This window comes from Xiphophorus couchianus, chromosome 24 (assembly GCF_001444195.1).
Source record: "Xiphophorus couchianus chromosome 24, X_couchianus-1.0, whole genome shotgun sequence".
NCBI classification, from domain to species: Eukaryota; Metazoa; Chordata; class Actinopteri; order Cyprinodontiformes; family Poeciliidae; genus Xiphophorus; species Xiphophorus couchianus.
The window spans coordinates 1,453,850-1,471,215 of NC_040251.1; the positions used below are offsets into that span (position 1 = coordinate 1,453,850).

Sequence of the window (17,366 nt, forward strand, 5' to 3'; positions counted from 1 at the left end):
TATTATGCATCTTCCTGCCACATAGTGCCATTTTATAGCTCTAATAAATGAACTAGGTTACCTTCGGTTGTTACAAAAATACTATACAAATTAAATATGATTTAAAATAAATTTAACACCTTGAAAGTGGGCCTCTCTCTCTTTAAAACCCCCGCTCTTTCTGAAACTCCGCCTTCATTATGTCATCACAACATCTCTCCTCTGTTAACCCTTTAACGTTTTTACCAGCCCTGATAAAGGCAACAGTGCAGCAGATGTGCAGTTCCACCAGGTGTTTGCTAATTGCTGTTGGCTGGTCTGAAGCTCCAGGTGTTTTGTACACAGCTGATTGGTTGCCACAGCAGATTAAAGGATTTCTCAAACGCATACAAGAGAATCAAGGAAACACTCCAGGTGTGTGTTTGATGAGGGAATAACCTCAAAACATGATATAAAGCTCAATAACTTCTATTTTAAACAGCGTCTCACCATGTTCTCCACCTCAGCGCTCTGCCTGACGCCCCACTGGAACATTCCCATCAGAGTCACTGCGTAGGACAGAGCCAACCCAACAGAACCAGCATCCAGCTCTGATGGCAGAAAAAGTTCTGAAGGTTACACTCTGGTACCCTCTATTGGTGTAGAAGTGCATCGACTCCGGCTTACGGTCTCTTAGCAACAAGCAGCCAAACGTAGTGATGGTGACGAAGATGGCGCACATCCCATCGAGACGAACGGCAAACCAGCGAGACGTTGTCAGGAAGAGGAAGAAGGCCTCTGTTCACAACCGCAAAACGTCAGTACAAATGTTTGAGATCAGTGGATGTAAACATGCAGAGAGAGGCAGAACCTGAGTGGAGGTTCTGATGAGCGTCGAAGGTGTTCTGGAAGCGGTCCTCCACTCCAAAGGCCCGGATCGTCCAGAGGCCCTGAAGGGACGACGACAGGTGCGAGAAGACGGGACTGCGAGCTGCACGACACGACGACATGTCAGGGAGAAGCAACAAAACGGCAAAATAAAACCCAATCGGTTTGAGACGCCTACTGGTGGATTCAAGGCGCTTGACGTCTCTGGAGGTTTGCAGGAAGTAGCGGCGCAAGAAGAGGAACAATCCGAGGAGAGGCACAACCGGGATGAGGATCCATGGGATCACGGACGCTGCCACGGCGATCACACCGAGAATCTGCAGGAACACCTAAAAATCACAGCACAAGTGTTCACACCCAAACGTCAGTGTTAGATGAAGAGGATTAAAACTGGACTTCATCATTTGTTTATCATTTATCATGATAAATTTCTTATCCCCATAAATTCCAAATAACGAGGTTTAAAAACTTCCAAAATTGTCTGCAGTTGTTAATTTCACTATTTTCTTCACTTTTTGTTCAACAAAGTAAACAAACAATACATTTGTATATATAGTTAAATGGAGTTACTGTGAGCAGTTTATTGATACAAATCAAACTTCTTTATATGATTGATTTCCAAAAGAAGCTAATGACCAACAGGTGTGTTTCTCAGTAGCAATAATGTGTTTGTGGGGCTTATTACCAAAAGAAGTAATAATAAATACTTCATATAATCACTTTTATTGTTATTCCAAAAGTAAAACAAAATATCGTAATAAAACATTTGGTCCATATTGCTCACACTGTGTATCCTCACCTGAATGAAGTCGGCAAACGTCCAGGGCAGCATGGAGTCCACCTGGCCGATGTCTTTAGAAAACCTGTTCAACACTCTTCCTAAAGAGACGCAGCAAGTGAGAATCTAACATTCAGTTCTCTTTGGGATCCAAAGTGTTTAATGACGCTCTCTTCGCTTACCGATGGGGTTGATGTCGAAGAAGCGTACCGGCGCTCTCAGGATGGCATTAAACATGCTGTTGTGGAGACTCTGAGCAGCTTTCACCAGCACAGAGAACAGGAGGATGTTCCTCATGAAGCCAAACAGGATGGTGGCTGCAGTGAGACCTGCAGGAAACCAGCAGGAGACTCTGATCAGCAGGAAGCAAACAGTGACAAAACAGGGCAGACTGCATGTGAAGCAGGTTACCTCCATAAACACCCAGGTAGAAACCTAAATCCAACGTTGTGGTGTTGGTTCCATTTGCAGCCATGCTGCTATTAGTGCTGCTTAGCTTGTCTTGCTCTCCTGCCCTGAAACATGGCAGACTAAATGAGGAAACAGCTCTGTTAGCATCAGGAGGAGAACACAGAGAATTCCTTACCAGTACGCCAGCCACCAGTCTTGCATCACATACGATACCTACAACAGAAAACATGATTACTTACTTGTTTTTGATATTTCCTAATATAGATGGCTAGATTGTTGTTGCTGTACCTGAGCCAGGAGGTTAACCAGCACGGCAAACAGCAGGACGACGATGTTAGCTCCAGCTCTCAGGTATTTCAGGTACATTTTCATTCCGATGGTTCCCTGAGCTCGACTCTCCTCCGGCACCGCCTGGACCGCCTCTGTCTGCCAAGGAACAGCGATGAGCATGGTTACCATCAACATCATTCATTTTAATGTTATCTTAGAGAGGTAAAGGAAATGTTTGAACAATAAGGGGAACAATATTGTGGTTTAATTAATAACATGTGAGAATGAAGCTACACTTCTGACTCTTCAATCAAACTGACTAAACATGACTAGCAATCATACTAACTAGACAAAGAGGATCTGAAATTATAGAAGCAAAGGGCAAATACACATTTAAAGCAGCAGAGTCAGCTGCTGTGTTCATGTGTTAAAAACCACAGCTTCAACACTCATTCATTTCCCTTTTTGTACTGAGAATCAAAGGTCAATTTTAAATTTTCCATCAAACACAAATGTTACAAAATCTCTCCTCTAAGCTTCTATAAAAGTGTCTGAGTAAATAAACGCGAAGATAAGAAATACTAATGTGGATCAGCTGCACAAACAACTCCTTTCTTCTCTGTGAAAACTTATGGTGGACCACTAGGGGGCGTAATAGACCGCTGTACCAACCGGCAAGTGATCTCCATCTTTGATTGAGTTAATAGAGGAGTGCTGGGAGAGAGCTGACATCTCAGACATAGTCCTGCTCCTGGGAGAAATGTCCTGTGGAGACTGCGGCTGCTCTTCTTCCTCTTCTTTTGCCAGCAAAGAGGTGAAGTCCAGTCCGGAGCGCTGCAGCTCTGTGTACGTTCCCTTTGCCACCATGTGGCCCTGATGAACACACACAGCCAGAGTCGTTGTGTATGGACTGCTGCCATCAACTAAACATCTCAGCAGCGAAACACAGGATTTTATTTACAGCTTTCTATTTCTTGCTTTAGAAAACCACAAACCATGGCAACCCAAACATCTGTTATCGTAACTTTACACCAACAGGATGAGGGTTTGTGCAAACTTCATCAACTCAAAGCTAAGACTTCTTAAGACCTTTAAGAGTGGAATTTTAGACCTGTAGAACTCTTTTCTAAAATGAAGGTTTTATAACGTCTTAAATTCTTTAAATACGCATCCAATTTAAGACATTTCAAGGCCTTTAATTTAATACAAGTTTAATCTGAAATTAAGGTCTTAAAATGTCTTAAAGTTCTGCTGTGCACCCCACATTAATTACATTTTTATTAGCTTCCCTAAAGCTAGTGGTTTATAAGGCCAACTTTGAATCAATTGAAGGCCTTAATTTTAGACGCACGTTTTATCTGAAATGAAGGCCTTAAAATGTCTTAAATACAACTCTTAGCCTTAAATATGGATTTTGAAGGATGCACAGACCCTGTACTGTATCCTTGTTTCTTAGTCAAAAAGAAAAGAAACACAAAGACATGCAAACATGAGCACAGATATACCCTATGACCTATTGGAACAATTCAAGTCAGTTGAGAAACCTGAAACTGCAGTGCTTTGCAGAAGTATTCAGCTTCTTCAATTTTGCTGATTCAGTTGATTTTGAAAAAAAAGTAGCAAACGACTGTAAAACAAGGGAAGACATGATTGAACACCTTTTTAAAAATGAAAAGAGCACTTTTATTAACTTCCCTAAGTCGATGCCTCTTAGCCTGAGTTAGAACTCAGGCCCTTCACCAACCTGTCAAAGGAGTTTTTCACAAGCATTCACTTCAACATACAGAAACAAAACTACAATTGATCTGAAATGGTGGCAGTCGTTCCCAGCTGTGCAACAGGTTGACAGTTAAAACCTGCCTTGATGCTCTTAAACATCAGTAAATATAACCTTCCTACACTACAGAGCTTCCACCCTGCTCTTAATTAACACCTTGACCTGTGAACAGAATGCAGTGCAGCTAGATCTTCTAGGTCATGGAAATGTTGCAGTTTAAACCTGCCAGGTTGAGGAGCCAAACAGGACACGCTGCAAGGTTCCTGCTAGGTGTGTTCATGCAGGGAAGAGAAAGTATTCAAACCAACCTCCTTAAGTACTAGGATCTGGTCTGCAGCCTTCAGGTACTGCAGCTGGTGGGTGACCAGGATGCAAGGCTTGTTCTTCAGCAGCCCACAGATGCACCTGATGACAGCAAGCAAGAATGAGAAACTCTAACTCCAGGTTTATTAGGACTTAATTACACTAAGTGTTTGCTTCCGACACTGGGTTAAAGACATAAGGTGTGTTTTCACTCATTATCCACCACACCCTGTTCTGTCCCCTTTCACCTGCCTTCTTAGTTGAGAAGTATTGTGTATCAGAATTAAACCAGAGGACTTTCAGCCATTGTTTAACCCTGAACAAAAACACTAAGACCTTCAAAAAGCCAATAAGAGAGGAAAGTTCCAGTAAGCATGCTGACAGGTCTCCACCCTGCTCTTTACAACAACTTCCTCTGGGTGGAATCTGAATCAGAGGCTTTACACCCATTTCCTGTCTGGGAAATTCAGGGAATCTATTGTCCTGATTAATGAAGCGTGCAGCTGAGCAGACTGGATGGGACTCACTCTTCAAAGAGGTGTCTGCCGACCTCTGCATCCACGGCACTGAGAGGATCATCCAGCAGGTAGATGTCTGCGTCCTGATACACAGCCCTGAAACAGAAAACACTTCACTCCAGCATTTATCCTGGTAAAATGCATCTCAACTCGTCCAGTTTCCTGCTTGGCTTACCTGGCCAGGTTGACTCTGGCTTTCTGTCCCCCACTGAGGGTGGCCCCTCTGTCCCCGATCAGAGTCTGATCCCCGTCTGGCAGCAGCTCCATGTCCTACACATAAAACATAACATTTACAAGACCGACAATGACAATTGTCCCCAACTTATCTTAGAAAGGGTAAAAGGACGAACATGAACAGGTTCATGGGGGTTAAACATAAAAAGAAGATTTCAACACCAACAACAAATCAGCAAATTTAAAGGCTGATCAGTGACAATTTCATATAAAACTGATAAAGTTGATCAGGAGGCAGATCATTTACAGGGCTTATAGTTCAATTGGTCCATTCACAGCCATCCAAGGTAACTCATTTATCAGACATCTCTTCCCTGACCTCTCCTCCAATCAGTCTAGCAAACATTAACAGCCCAGCTTTTTACATCAAGAAGAGGTAAACACACAAACACACACACACACCTGAGTCTGGGCTTTGGTTAAACTTTGCTATTAAGGTGAAAAAGTAAACTTTCAATATTTACATTGAAGTCTTACAATAACAGCAGCAACTAACAATTATTTTAGTAATAGATTATCCTGACAATCGGATTTAAAAATTAGTACATTTTGCAGATTTTTCATTTAACCACTCAAGCATTTTTTATATAATATTAGAAATACATTACAAGATTCAAACTAATTCAATTCCTTTTTTAAAACAAGAAAATAAATATTTTATTGCTCAAAAACATGGCATTTCTTTAGTTAATTTGAACCAGGTGAAGCTAAAACTGCCACTTGAGGAGTTGTGGGTAGAACATATATACAGAAAAAATTTCATCTTAAATGCAAAATGTATATATTACTGCTCTGTGTTATTCTTTCAACAAATGAAATGAAAGTATTCCAGTTAACATTTAAGCGATGACTAAATTAGTTAACAATTAATCATGATTAGTTGTTTCAGCATTAGTTAAAATAATTTAGTTTTGTTTTTTTTTTTAAATCAAAACTTCCATACAAAAAATGTTGGGAGAATCCATCTCACCCTTTTCAGAGCGCAGGCTTTGATGACTCTTTCATACTTCCGAGGTTCCAGGTCTTTCCCGAACAAGATATTGCTGCGAATGGTTCCAGGAAACACCCAGGGCTGCTGAGCGGCGTAGGTCAGCTGACCTTTGACCCTCAGCACCCCTTTTTCAGCAGGAAGCTCTCCCAGGATGGAGCTCAACAGGGACGACTGCGTGAAAACGCAAACATGTCAGGAGCTGACTGACGGCTCTGGGTCATCAACATGAAATAGATACTTTTTCACACCAATGGGAATCGCAAAGCCTGACCTTTCCAGCTCCTACTGGTCCAATCACAGCCAACAACTGATTTGAATCCAGACAGAGGGAGATGCTCTGCAAGGTCGGAGCATCTAAGTTCTGGAGGAAAAGCAACAAAAACTATTTTTTACTTTACCTAACTTTTAACAGAATTAAATCTTCAGCTTAGAAAAAAGATTTCTTTTCAGTTCTCTCTTGACATTTGTAAATAAAGGTTGGAGTCCCACCTTGTCCCAGTAGCAGGTAAGATCATTGAGCTCCACACCAACATCCTTCCTGTCCTCCTTTGAAAGAGCATTGCTGTTTTTTGTGATCTCATCCAGCAGCAAGAACTCCTTTACCACAAGAAAGAGAAAACAGATTTTAAAAATACAAATAAACAAGGTTCTATATAGCTGATTTAAAAAATAACAGCTTAAACAGCTTAAACCAGGATTGAACAGAAAGAACTTTGAGTCTGTCTGAAAGATTGTATTGACTATAGACAGATTTGTGGATATGAAAATACTCAATCAACTTTACTAACATGTTTTACCACAGACTGCATCAGACAGATCAGAAAATGTATCTGCCTTATTGTGTCCATGTACTTCATCTTAATATTAGACATAAAGTTTAGATGCAAACATAAAAGCAGCTCAAGTTTAATTAAACAGTTTAGTTTAGTCAAACTATGCGATGAATTTAAATTTTTAACTATAAAACAACTTCCTGTCTCTCACTCAGGGGTTTTTATGGATGTGGTTTACTGCAGCAGTCAGGTGGCCATGGAGTTATAAAACTACAATGAGATCTGCTGAGGAAGATAATAGACTAACAGAGCTGAACATTAGAGCGATAACACAGCAGCAGCAGCAGCACTGTAACAGGACTGATCAATCTTTATGAGTTCTGTCAATAAAAGCAAAGTCATGCAGATTTTTTTTCAAATTGACCCTTTCACTGCAGCTCAGCAACAGTTAATCTATGACATGGTTACACCTGGGTACTCAGCAAATATCACTTTATTTCCACTCAATCAACTTCAGTTTGCTACATGCTAAACCTTAATGCCGAATGAAAGAAGTCGTCTTCTCCTCTGATTTACTTCAGTCACTTTCAGAGAGTTTTGAATACTTTTTATACCTGAATCCTCCGAATGCTGACCCGGCTCTCAAACAGCTTTTCAATGGCGCTGGGGAAGAAGAGCGTGACGGTGAGCCGCACGGCCGTGTACAGCGACACCGTCACAAACACACGGCTGGCGGAAATGGGGTTCCCCAGCAGCACGTAGATGGTGAATGTGATGAACACGATGATTTTGCTGGCGCAGAAAAACGACGCCATGTTGAGACCTCGCAGGTAGGAGCTCTTCATGATCTTGGAGATCTCCTTCCTAGGATGACGAAGAGAAATAGTCAGATGGTTTAGGTAGATTAGAGTTGGCTTGGTCAAGCAACAAAATGACAGAGACCAGTACTGAAGTTTTGTTTGAAAGTAATTTGGACTGTCCAATGCAATAATCAGAAAAAAACTTGACTTCTCTAAGGATGACAGTGTAATTTCAAGCAGGTACCACAGGAGACAGCAGGGGTTTCCTCAGTGTACTGTAAGCCTGGTGGGCTGACAGGCTTAACTTGCCCTTGCTGGGCTAAGTGTTGTTTATTTATCTTGAATTATTTTTAGTACCAGTGATGATGACAGCAAAGATTAGATAAGCTAGGTTTATAGTTGACAGAACAAACATATTAAAATACATTTTATTGTCTATGGTTGACGCACTGAACTGGTAACACTAACTTCGTAAGTTTTGTAACTCGGTGCAGATATGATAATTTTATATATAATGATAACCAGATACTGAAATTTATGGATTTATTTGGTATGAAACTCAAGGCATTCACATTTTCCAAGTTACTTAAGCATATCTGTAGAAGTCAGATCAGAACCTAAACAGCAGGAACTTGACAGAAGCTTGTTGTTGAGATGGAAACAATTATTTATTTTTAACTAGCTTGACAGACTGTTCATTATCTGACATCTATGTTTACCAAGAACCCACTTCAACATTCAGACATTTATAGTTCTATTATTATCACAACACTGACCAATACTGGCTGTGTGGTAAAGTTGCAATAAGTTTGTTTTCTTTGAAACAATTGTACCACTTGTATCAACAGCCCCATTAGAAATATGTTTGTAGAAAAAAAGTGTTCCTTTCAAGAGATTTTGCAAGAGTTACATTTCAATTCCTCTGGGAATAATTTGACAAGAAGAAAACATTTTTGAACAGAATTTCAACTGAAACAAAGTAAGCGACTCATCATTGAGCATAGCACCCTGGCTCTTAGGTCCAGGCTAAAAATATTTTAACTTTAGTGCAGCCAAAACTGTCTTAGCTTCCCTTTCATGTTCATGATTGTTGAACATTTATGCCTGGATGTCCTGTGGCAGACGGCCACACACTGCTCAGAGAAAAAAACATACACTCCACTTTTAACAACTTCCTAGATGTGGACCTTTATTCACAGCTCCAGGCCAGAGTCTAGCAGCAAGCTCAGCACATCCTAGATAAGAACACTGAAAACTCTCAAGAAATGCCCTGACAAGAGCGTTATTCTTTGGAACTTTGCAGATTGAATGCTGTCACCAAGATTCAACTCCCATCAGCAAGCCGGATGCTCAGACTGAAAACTTAAGCTAATTTTTGTTTTACTACTTGGGCACAATCAGATCATGTACAGAGCAACTAACACTGATCTCCAAACCCTTACACTTATGAAAAATTTTGTTAAAAACACTGACATTGTCCCAAAATAAAGAACCTGGCATCGCTCTGTTCAATGCATCAACTTTAGTCCCGTCTTTCAAAAATGATTTTGTTCCACCGGTGAAGTGCGCAGCAGAGCAGAGCACAGCAAAGACACATGTCTGTAATTAGCTCTTAAAGCTTTCATTTTTCTTTGCAATTGTAATGCAGAAAACATATAAATATACAGTGAACTCTTGTTTTCTAAGAATCGTTTACTATAAACTCACAATATCCTTATGTGATGAAGTAAAGTATATGCACGTTGCAACAACAAAAAGGTAGGTATGGTGACAGAAGAATCTCCCAACCATAAAACAATAAACATTTCCAGGAAGCTTAAACCCTAAAACTCCAATAAAACAACATCAGCAAGTTCAACTCTGAACATTTGTCTGGTGAGAACAAATCTTCACAGCTAAAAAATAACTTCCTCTTTTGTCACAGACTTTTTTTCAGAAAAGTCTCAGTTGTCACGTCTAACACTTTTCAAATTAGTCGTAATCTAGAAAGTAATTGTTTATAAGAGTCTGTAACCAGCAGTAACACTTCATTAATGTTTATGTGAAATGTCTAAACGGGTAACTTTTCTGTGGGGGCTAACAGATTATGTCTGATGTTAATAAATAGGCAGAAAAATCCCTAAAAGATGTCACATAATTAGCTGCACATATTTGACTAGAGGTTTTATAACTTCTGGTTGTTTGTGGAACCGTTTGTGACATTGGTTTTTGTTTTTACCTTCTGACCTCAGAGACCAGAGCAGAGAAAGGTTTTTCCCAGGCGTACATCTTGATGATCCTCATTCCAGACACAACCTCATTCATTGTTCGGATTCGGCTGTCTGTTAGCACGGCGGTCTTACTCCTAGAAAGGAAGGATGAGACACTGAATGTGCTGGAGATGCACTTCAGCATCCAAATGTCCTCTCTATGTGCAGGTAAATTAACTTTATAAATGACAAACTTCAGCATTTTTCTTTGGAGTTTATATGACAGTCAAACAAAGAAGCACATAAATGTGAAGTAGAAGGAAAATAATGCGTGTATTTATATTTTCATCTGTAAAAAAATCCAGAAAGTTTTGACTTTTCCTTCTGCTTTGCACTATTTTTCTTTGGTCTATCAACTTGCTTTAGTTGATCCATATGTGTGTTAGTCTGTGTACTGTGATTAGAAAGCAATTTGTAGCGTTATATTTTCTGTTTTATTTTATTATTGTATTGCATATCCATTTTTATAACCTATCAAGTTACTGCAGATGCGAATTAGCTTATGCTACAATCTGGTACAGCACATGAAATGATGGCATTTATGTTTGAGCCTTACTAAATAAAGTTTATTATTGTAAAAACATAATATAAAGACTTTGATAAAGACAGCTACGGTCACTGAATCCTGCACAGAAGAATCACTTAAGAATATTTTATAGGCTGGTGGATAGCTGCATCTCCTCTGATGTGTGTGTGTGTTTTACCTGAACTTAGAGAAGAGTCTTCCAAACATGGTTTGGGTGGGCATCAGGAACAGGAGGACCCCAATTCCCCCCAAGCAGGAGGGGCCAATTTCATCCCACAGGAGCCCCACGACTGCAGCTGCCTGAAGTGGCCCCACCCACAGGAAGTGCAGGAAAATAGTCACCTAGAGACAGAGAGTCAGTGTTGAACTGCAACTACAACACACAACAGTAGAAAAAAAATAATAATCAAAGTTTCCATCAAGGTGAGAGTTTCTTCTTCCCTCTGTCAAACAGGCTCAGGTCCAGTCAGGTATGAAAGCGTGACATACTGTAATTACCATCCCACCCACTGCCAGAAAACAAACTCCCTCCAGAAGCTTTCACAGATTAACATGAAACTCTACATTCCTGACACACAAACAGAGATCAGTGCTCAGAGGGTAATGAGGCCTTAAACAGAGACCTACCACGTTTCCAAATGAATCATTTGATCATTTTCTAGCACTGTGCCAACCCTACCGCATCATTTAACCTGAGCACAAACCAAGTGTCAGATAGCTTAGAGGATGTTTGTCACTGCTAAGGCATAAACACACCTGATGAATATGGAATGGCGAGTCGAAAGAGAAAAAAGGGTGCAGAAAAAAAGAGGAAAAATCGCAGAATGTGAAAAAATTACACAAATATTTGGTGAAGCTTCTACTCCTGCAGTAACAGACACTAAACAGCAACATAAAGCACAGTGGTGGAGAGGGTTAGTAACTAGCAACATTCTCTAACAGTGAGGGAGGCAGTGATATCCCTGTGTGCCAGTTAGGATATTTATCTGTTATAGAGCCAAATTTAAACTTGTATCTTTAATAGTGCAAAGAAATATAATGAACACACTAAATCCTGTTTGTTAAAACTACAACAAATACTAAGTTTTTCAGATCTTTAGCATTTTCCCTGTAATTCTTTTAATAATTATTTACCATCCTAATACTAATTTAGGAAGACATATTTCTGACCGATTCTCTAAACAATGCCTGAGAAAAGTTTTTGGTCCTAGATGTCAGCAGATGAAACACAGTTCAAAGTGAAATATGTGGGGAATACTTTGAAATGTAGCCCACATTTTTCAGTTTCATACATGCCAGTTTAACTGAAGCCTTTTTCAAAAAGAAACAAAGTAGAAATTAAATTTGTGCTTTGAAGTTGAAGAAAACATTTGAGAGTTTAATTTTTCAGAAAGGCTGCATTGTTCCTCAGGTATTTGGTGTATTAACAAAGAATAATGTAAGAGAAACAAATCAGCCTACTGTCAGTCTTCTTCATATTCTTATTCTTTAATAAGAATAATTCTTTAATTAATCATATTCTTTAATCTTATTCCTATACTTCAGTTTTTATTTGTATGCATTTTTCATACATTTGAAAAACCTTTAATACAGTTCATTACAAAATACATTAAACTTTTTTAGATATCAACCATCAACACGTAAAACAAAATATATTAATTTTCACACTTCTCAGATATTCATTTATAAGACATTTAGAAGGAAATCTACTTTGTGTTGTCCATTAAAACACATTATAATTTGTGGTAAAAGGTGGAGAAGTTGAGGTGATATAATTTTTTTTGCAAAGCGTTGAACCCTGAAAAAGAGACAGCAGCTCATTTTCTCATACCTCGTCAAACTTGTTGACGTCATTGGATAAAAGGTTGACTATCTGGCCTGTGGTGGTTTTTCCCATGGCTGAACTGCTCAGGCACAGAGCCTGAGAAAAAAAACAATTGTTAAAGAAAAACTGATCTGATGGGCAGTGCCAGGATTAAACTGCTAATCAGAATCTCGTTTTCCCTGATACAGACCTTCTTGTAGATCATGTGACACATGGCCACTCTGATCTTCATGCCCACTCTCAGTACGTAGAAGAAGTAGAGGTGATGGGTCACTGCCAGGACAAAGGTGCAGGCGGACAGGCCAGCTGCGTAGCCCAGAACCTTATTCAAAGCCTCTCTGTCATCTGGATTATAATTCTCAAAGTACTGAATCACTTCCCTCAAAAAAACTGGCTGGATCACTCTGATGGCCTCCTACGTTCCAGCAGAGACAAGATGATTAAAGATAAAAAGTTTAAAAATCCCCTGCAGACTTAAAAAAACAACAACCTGGTGTCTAAATGATGCATTATTTCCTTATTAAAAAACAAAAAATGCTTCATAAAAACATGAAAAAAATCAGATATTCTGTGAAACAATCAGTACTCCTTTTGAATGTTGCGATATTGACAAGCTATTGGTGTATTTAAGTTTTCTGTAGCGATGCAGAGTTATCAAATACATTTGTAATTGAGTACATTTATGTCTGCATTTGTAAAAACCCAAACATTTGAAGTCAATTCAGGATTGTTTTTCTGTATCGGAATCAGCCGATACTAAGCCTCAGATATCGGTCTCGGTATTGGAAGTGATAAACGTGGATCGTTGCAGGCTTAAAAACATAGGATTGGACAACAACAAAAATGTGACTGTAATGAGAGGAAGCGATGGATGACTGAGAAATAAATGGATAGAAAATAAAAACTGTGGATGAAAAGGTTTAAGACAATAGGATGGGGAATAAAGGCATCAAGTATACACTCCCATTTTCCCAGTTTGTGTCAGAACCTTGAACATTTCACACAGACAGACCTCTGACCTCTAGAAGTGTAAAGATTCCCAGAACTCCATAGGACTTCCAGTAGCACTGTATGATGACTTTGGTCAGCCCAGGTGTCCTCATCTCCTTGGCAGCTTTCTGCACCTCCTGGTCCCAGTATCTGTGACAGAGAAGAACCGGCAGGGATTAGTCGAGGTCTAGAAATCTTTGAATCAAGATGAGCCGAGCCTTGCCTCTGAGACGGCAGCAGCATTACTTAAGGAACGAAGCTGGCAGTGAGTTAAAGCAGGTCGCAGGCAGGTTGGAACACGTCGACAGTCATCAGCGCTTTGCAGCCTACAGTAACATTGGTGGAAACTTTAATAACTTAAGGTTGCACCTTCTTAGAGAAGAGATTTTCTTTTTCACTTTTTTATGACTCATTATGATCATTTGTTCCATTATTGAAACAGGAGAAGGTAGAGTGGATTTAAAAAGATGAAATGTCAGATTTTCATGATGCATGATGCTTCCAATCCCACGTTTCACTGTAGATGTACTTTAGTTTTTATTCAAGAAAGAAATTCACATATGTAGAGAATAAAGAAGATTGGGATCAAACTTTGAATTAGTTAACATTTAGTCTTAATTAGTTTTAAAGAAACGTCCAGTTTTTGTGTTACTGTTGCTTTTATTGATGCATTTATGGGTGACCATCAACCTAAAACACTGTACCAGTGTTTGCATTTATATAGTTGTATTTTTGAAAATGAAAAAAAAGATTATTTAAGTAAATTTTTAAGTGTTTATTAAATTAAAAATAAGCTATTTTTATTTTAAAGAATGACATGGAAACACACATTTGTTCATATGGTATATTACCTTCTCCCTAGTGGCTGTAAGAACTTTCATAATCCGATATATAGTGGTTCATAGCTTGTAGGGAAACATGAAAATTAAATGTTTTGGTCCTAATATAACAGATAATCTGTTGACTGTACTGTGCTTCAGGGGGAAAAACTGACCTATCAGGAAGTTACACTCCATTCTCACAAATACCCACATCATCATCATCATCATTACACGGCTGATATTTCCTTCATCTGAATTCCAACAGTTCAATGTAGAACTTTTTTTTTTACCCCTCCAGGGGGTCTTTTGTGGGCTCTAGTGTCCCTTATATGACAGTAGGCTGACAGGAAACGGGGAAGGAGAGGGGGGAAGACATGTGGCAAATGTCGCCGGGTCCGGGAATCGAACCGGCGACGGCCGCGTCGAGGACTCAAGGCCTCCAAATACGGGTCGCGCTAACCGCTATGCCACCACGGCACGCGCCCAATGTAGAACATTTGAACAGGCTACACAAAGAGATGACTGAGATCTGAAATCACATGTTTTAAAGGACAAATCTTAAAGCTCATTTATCAAATGAAATCAAAGAAGTTCAATATTTGGTCGATTTTGGAGAATGAAACTGAGCTATCTGCCACAGGAAGTCAAATACCCGAGCAGCAAAGTAACATTTTGAACAAACACCAGTTAAAGCTGAATATATTAATATCTCCATTCAGCTTTTATCTTGTTATGTTAAGAAATAAGCAGGATTTGGACGTGTTTGACCATTTTTGCTTTCTAGCAGAAATCTGGTGACTTTGGGCCAAAACCTTCCGAGTAAAAACAAATCATTACTTTTTTTTTACCTTTACATCTTAACAAAAGTAATCCAGCAGCCTGATGCTGCCGCCGCCGTGTTTCAACATCAACATTGTGTTTCATTGTCCCAATTCTTTATAACAACATTTATTGTTCCATAGAATATATAATTCATTTGATTCTCCTCCTGCTTCACACTTTCATACAATGCAATTTTCTAATGTTTTTTTTCATCTACAGAAGTGTATGAACTCTGTCGATACATTTGCACTAGCAAGGGTATATTAGCAGCTAGCTAGTGGTAGCTTCAATAGTCTAGAGTGCGCCTAACGCTTCCGCCTGACAGAAATGTCCAATGAAAACACACAAAAAATAAAAACATAGAATCAGATTATATAGTCTTGTCGAGACAAAATTTGAGACCTGAGAAAAAAAACAGACTAAAGGCCAACTTATTTTAAGGCCTTTATGCGTGCAGCTGTGTAAGTTTGTGTACCTCTGCAGCTCCTGTCCCAGCACCTCTGACCTGTCCTCATGGAGCACTTCATACATGTCTTCCTCCTCCAACCTGCGCTTGTAGCCAATGCTGAACAGAGGGTTCAGCCACCTGATGAAGAGACGACAGGGGTTGGAAGGAATTCATGATTTTATTCAGCAGATTAGATCCACACCGTCTTGGAAAGAAAAAGGAAACTTGGTAAATAGATGCAAAACCCATTAAAAAGACTCGCAGCCATGACTAAAGATTGTAAATATTACTGGAAAATGTTGGTGAAACAGTTTTTGCTAATCTGATGGAGGCAGACCTCAGCGCACAAACAGGGAAAAAGACTCAGACTATCGTATGATAAACACACAAACGGAAAGATCTGAGTGTTTTTCAAAGTGTTTGGTCGATGGATGAATCAGTGTTTAATGCTCGTATTTTGGAGTTAAGATCATTTTACACAGCAAATCAACAGCTTGAAATTTTCCAAGCCGTGTCAGATTCCCGGTTTGGAAAACCTGACCCCGACTGTATGCGCTCTTGCACTGGGCCATTTCTTAACGGTCAGCAGATTTATGACCCAGACAGAAGAGATTGCCAGAGGTGAGAGAAACGTTCTGTTCTTAAATTGAAAGAAAAGAGTTTTCTAAAATTAGAGAGGATCTGTCAGAGTGATACATGTTTTTTTTAATATAACTATGCTGTAACAATTTGTTCACGTTTTCAATCTGAAAATTCTTAGAATTTGCAGATTCTAAGAATCTGTTCTGATAAAAAATCAGAACAGGTTTTTTATGCATTTTGGTATCAATCAGGCCCAAAATAATTCAAACCAGACAAATAGTCACGTTTATTATCTCAAAGCTTCACAAATCAACTTTCAGCAGTCTGGTAAAATAAATAAATAAATCAAACTACTTTTTATTTATCTATTTCCTCCTGGGATACGTTTTTAACCCAAAGTGCCTTCTGGTGTAATAATAACGATAGATAACAATGAAACGACAATTATAGTGTAATAAAAATGGATTCTAAATGTCGTAAAACAATCTTGTGGTGATTCAGACTGCTCCATTTAGGCGTGTTACGAATTGAAAAGGAAAAAATACATACTAAATGTTCATTTTTTTAAAAAGACACAAAACATCGCAAAAAGTTTTATGAAATGAGAAAAAACACAGACAGTAATGCAAACACTAAACAGGGTAGCTATAGGGAAGTGACGTTTAGTGGAAACTCCTCCACTGCAGCTGCCTGATCTAAAACACCTGCGCTGAAACTTGCCGTAAAGGACGTTTCTTCATTGCACGTGTCCGGTTGTTTCTTTTACCTGGGCAGAATTCCTGCCCATTCATGACGTTGTCTCCTCAAACTAACTTTGTGTGAAATGAATAGTGACGGCGCGGAATGCGGAAAGTTACACTTCCTATCCTAACCGAGTACATTTTTAAACTCCCCGCGAAATTACTACTGATAAAAAAAAACCCTGTTCACCACTGGGAGACGGACCTCTGTGCCCACTCACCAGAAAAATATCTTGGACAGAATGTTCGCCGTCGCCGCCGGGTTCTTCTTGCCATCTTTCCGGACTTTTTCCATGACTAACCGGGAGGTACACTGCGTCTCCCGTCTTTTTAAAAACTGCAGTTCCCGGTTATGGGTCGTAACTTTGTAGGACATGCATGTTACATGAGGGTAAGGCTACCCCCGAACGTGGGTTTACGTAACCCATCACGTCCGGTCTAAGGTGATGAAACGAAATAAAAGAAACAGAAAGAACTCCCATTCGCCCCGCCCTCAATACACCTGATTGGCCAGAAAAAAACATTCTTGCCATGCTATTGGCTAGGTGTCCACTGCGCTTTTACGACTTTAATTCTGCATTGTTGACACCTACACGTAATTTTAACTCAGAAGATATCTAAAATATTTCCGCTTATATAAGTTTGGTTAAAAAATTAAATAT

The 17,366-nt window shown here is 39.4% G+C and overlaps 1 protein-coding gene across 2 annotated transcripts in view; it reads right to left on the reverse strand.

Annotated features, from left to right (window-relative positions):
- abcc4 (ATP binding cassette subfamily C member 4 (PEL blood group)) overlaps positions 1-17,155 on the reverse strand; it is a 20,442-nt gene extending 3,287 nt beyond the window's left edge. Inside the window, exons 1-24 of one of the 2 annotated variants that reach the window (XM_028010801.1) lie at positions 16,926-17,155; positions 15,410-15,520; positions 13,321-13,441; positions 12,492-12,716; positions 12,308-12,397; positions 10,655-10,818; positions 9,920-10,045; positions 7,516-7,765; positions 6,618-6,725; positions 6,400-6,489; positions 6,108-6,299; positions 5,079-5,173; positions 4,913-4,999; positions 4,391-4,487; positions 2,978-3,178; positions 2,324-2,461; positions 2,211-2,248; positions 2,036-2,139; positions 1,807-1,953; positions 1,646-1,725; positions 1,025-1,175; positions 830-949; positions 646-756; positions 469-569 (exon numbers count right to left, since the gene is read on the reverse strand). In XM_028010801.1, coding sequence (XP_027866602.1) covers positions 469-569; positions 646-756; positions 830-949; positions 1,025-1,175; positions 1,646-1,725; positions 1,807-1,953; positions 2,036-2,139; positions 2,211-2,248; positions 2,324-2,461; positions 2,978-3,178; positions 4,391-4,487; positions 4,913-4,999; positions 5,079-5,173; positions 6,108-6,299; positions 6,400-6,489; positions 6,618-6,725; positions 7,516-7,765; positions 9,920-10,045; positions 10,655-10,818; positions 12,308-12,397; positions 12,492-12,716; positions 13,321-13,441; positions 15,410-15,520; positions 16,926-17,080 — 3,102 coding nt within the window. In that variant the 5' untranslated portion in view covers positions 17,081-17,155. The remainder of the gene's footprint in view (positions 1-468; positions 570-645; positions 757-829; positions 950-1,024; positions 1,176-1,645; positions 1,726-1,806; positions 1,954-2,035; positions 2,140-2,210; positions 2,249-2,323; positions 2,462-2,977; positions 3,179-4,390; positions 4,488-4,912; positions 5,000-5,078; positions 5,174-6,107; positions 6,300-6,399; positions 6,490-6,617; positions 6,726-7,515; positions 7,766-9,919; positions 10,046-10,654; positions 10,819-12,307; positions 12,398-12,491; positions 12,717-13,320; positions 13,442-15,409; positions 15,521-16,925) is intronic. The other variant, XM_028010802.1, reaches the window with a different exon arrangement.
- Between the last annotated feature and the right edge of the window lie 211 nt (positions 17,156-17,366).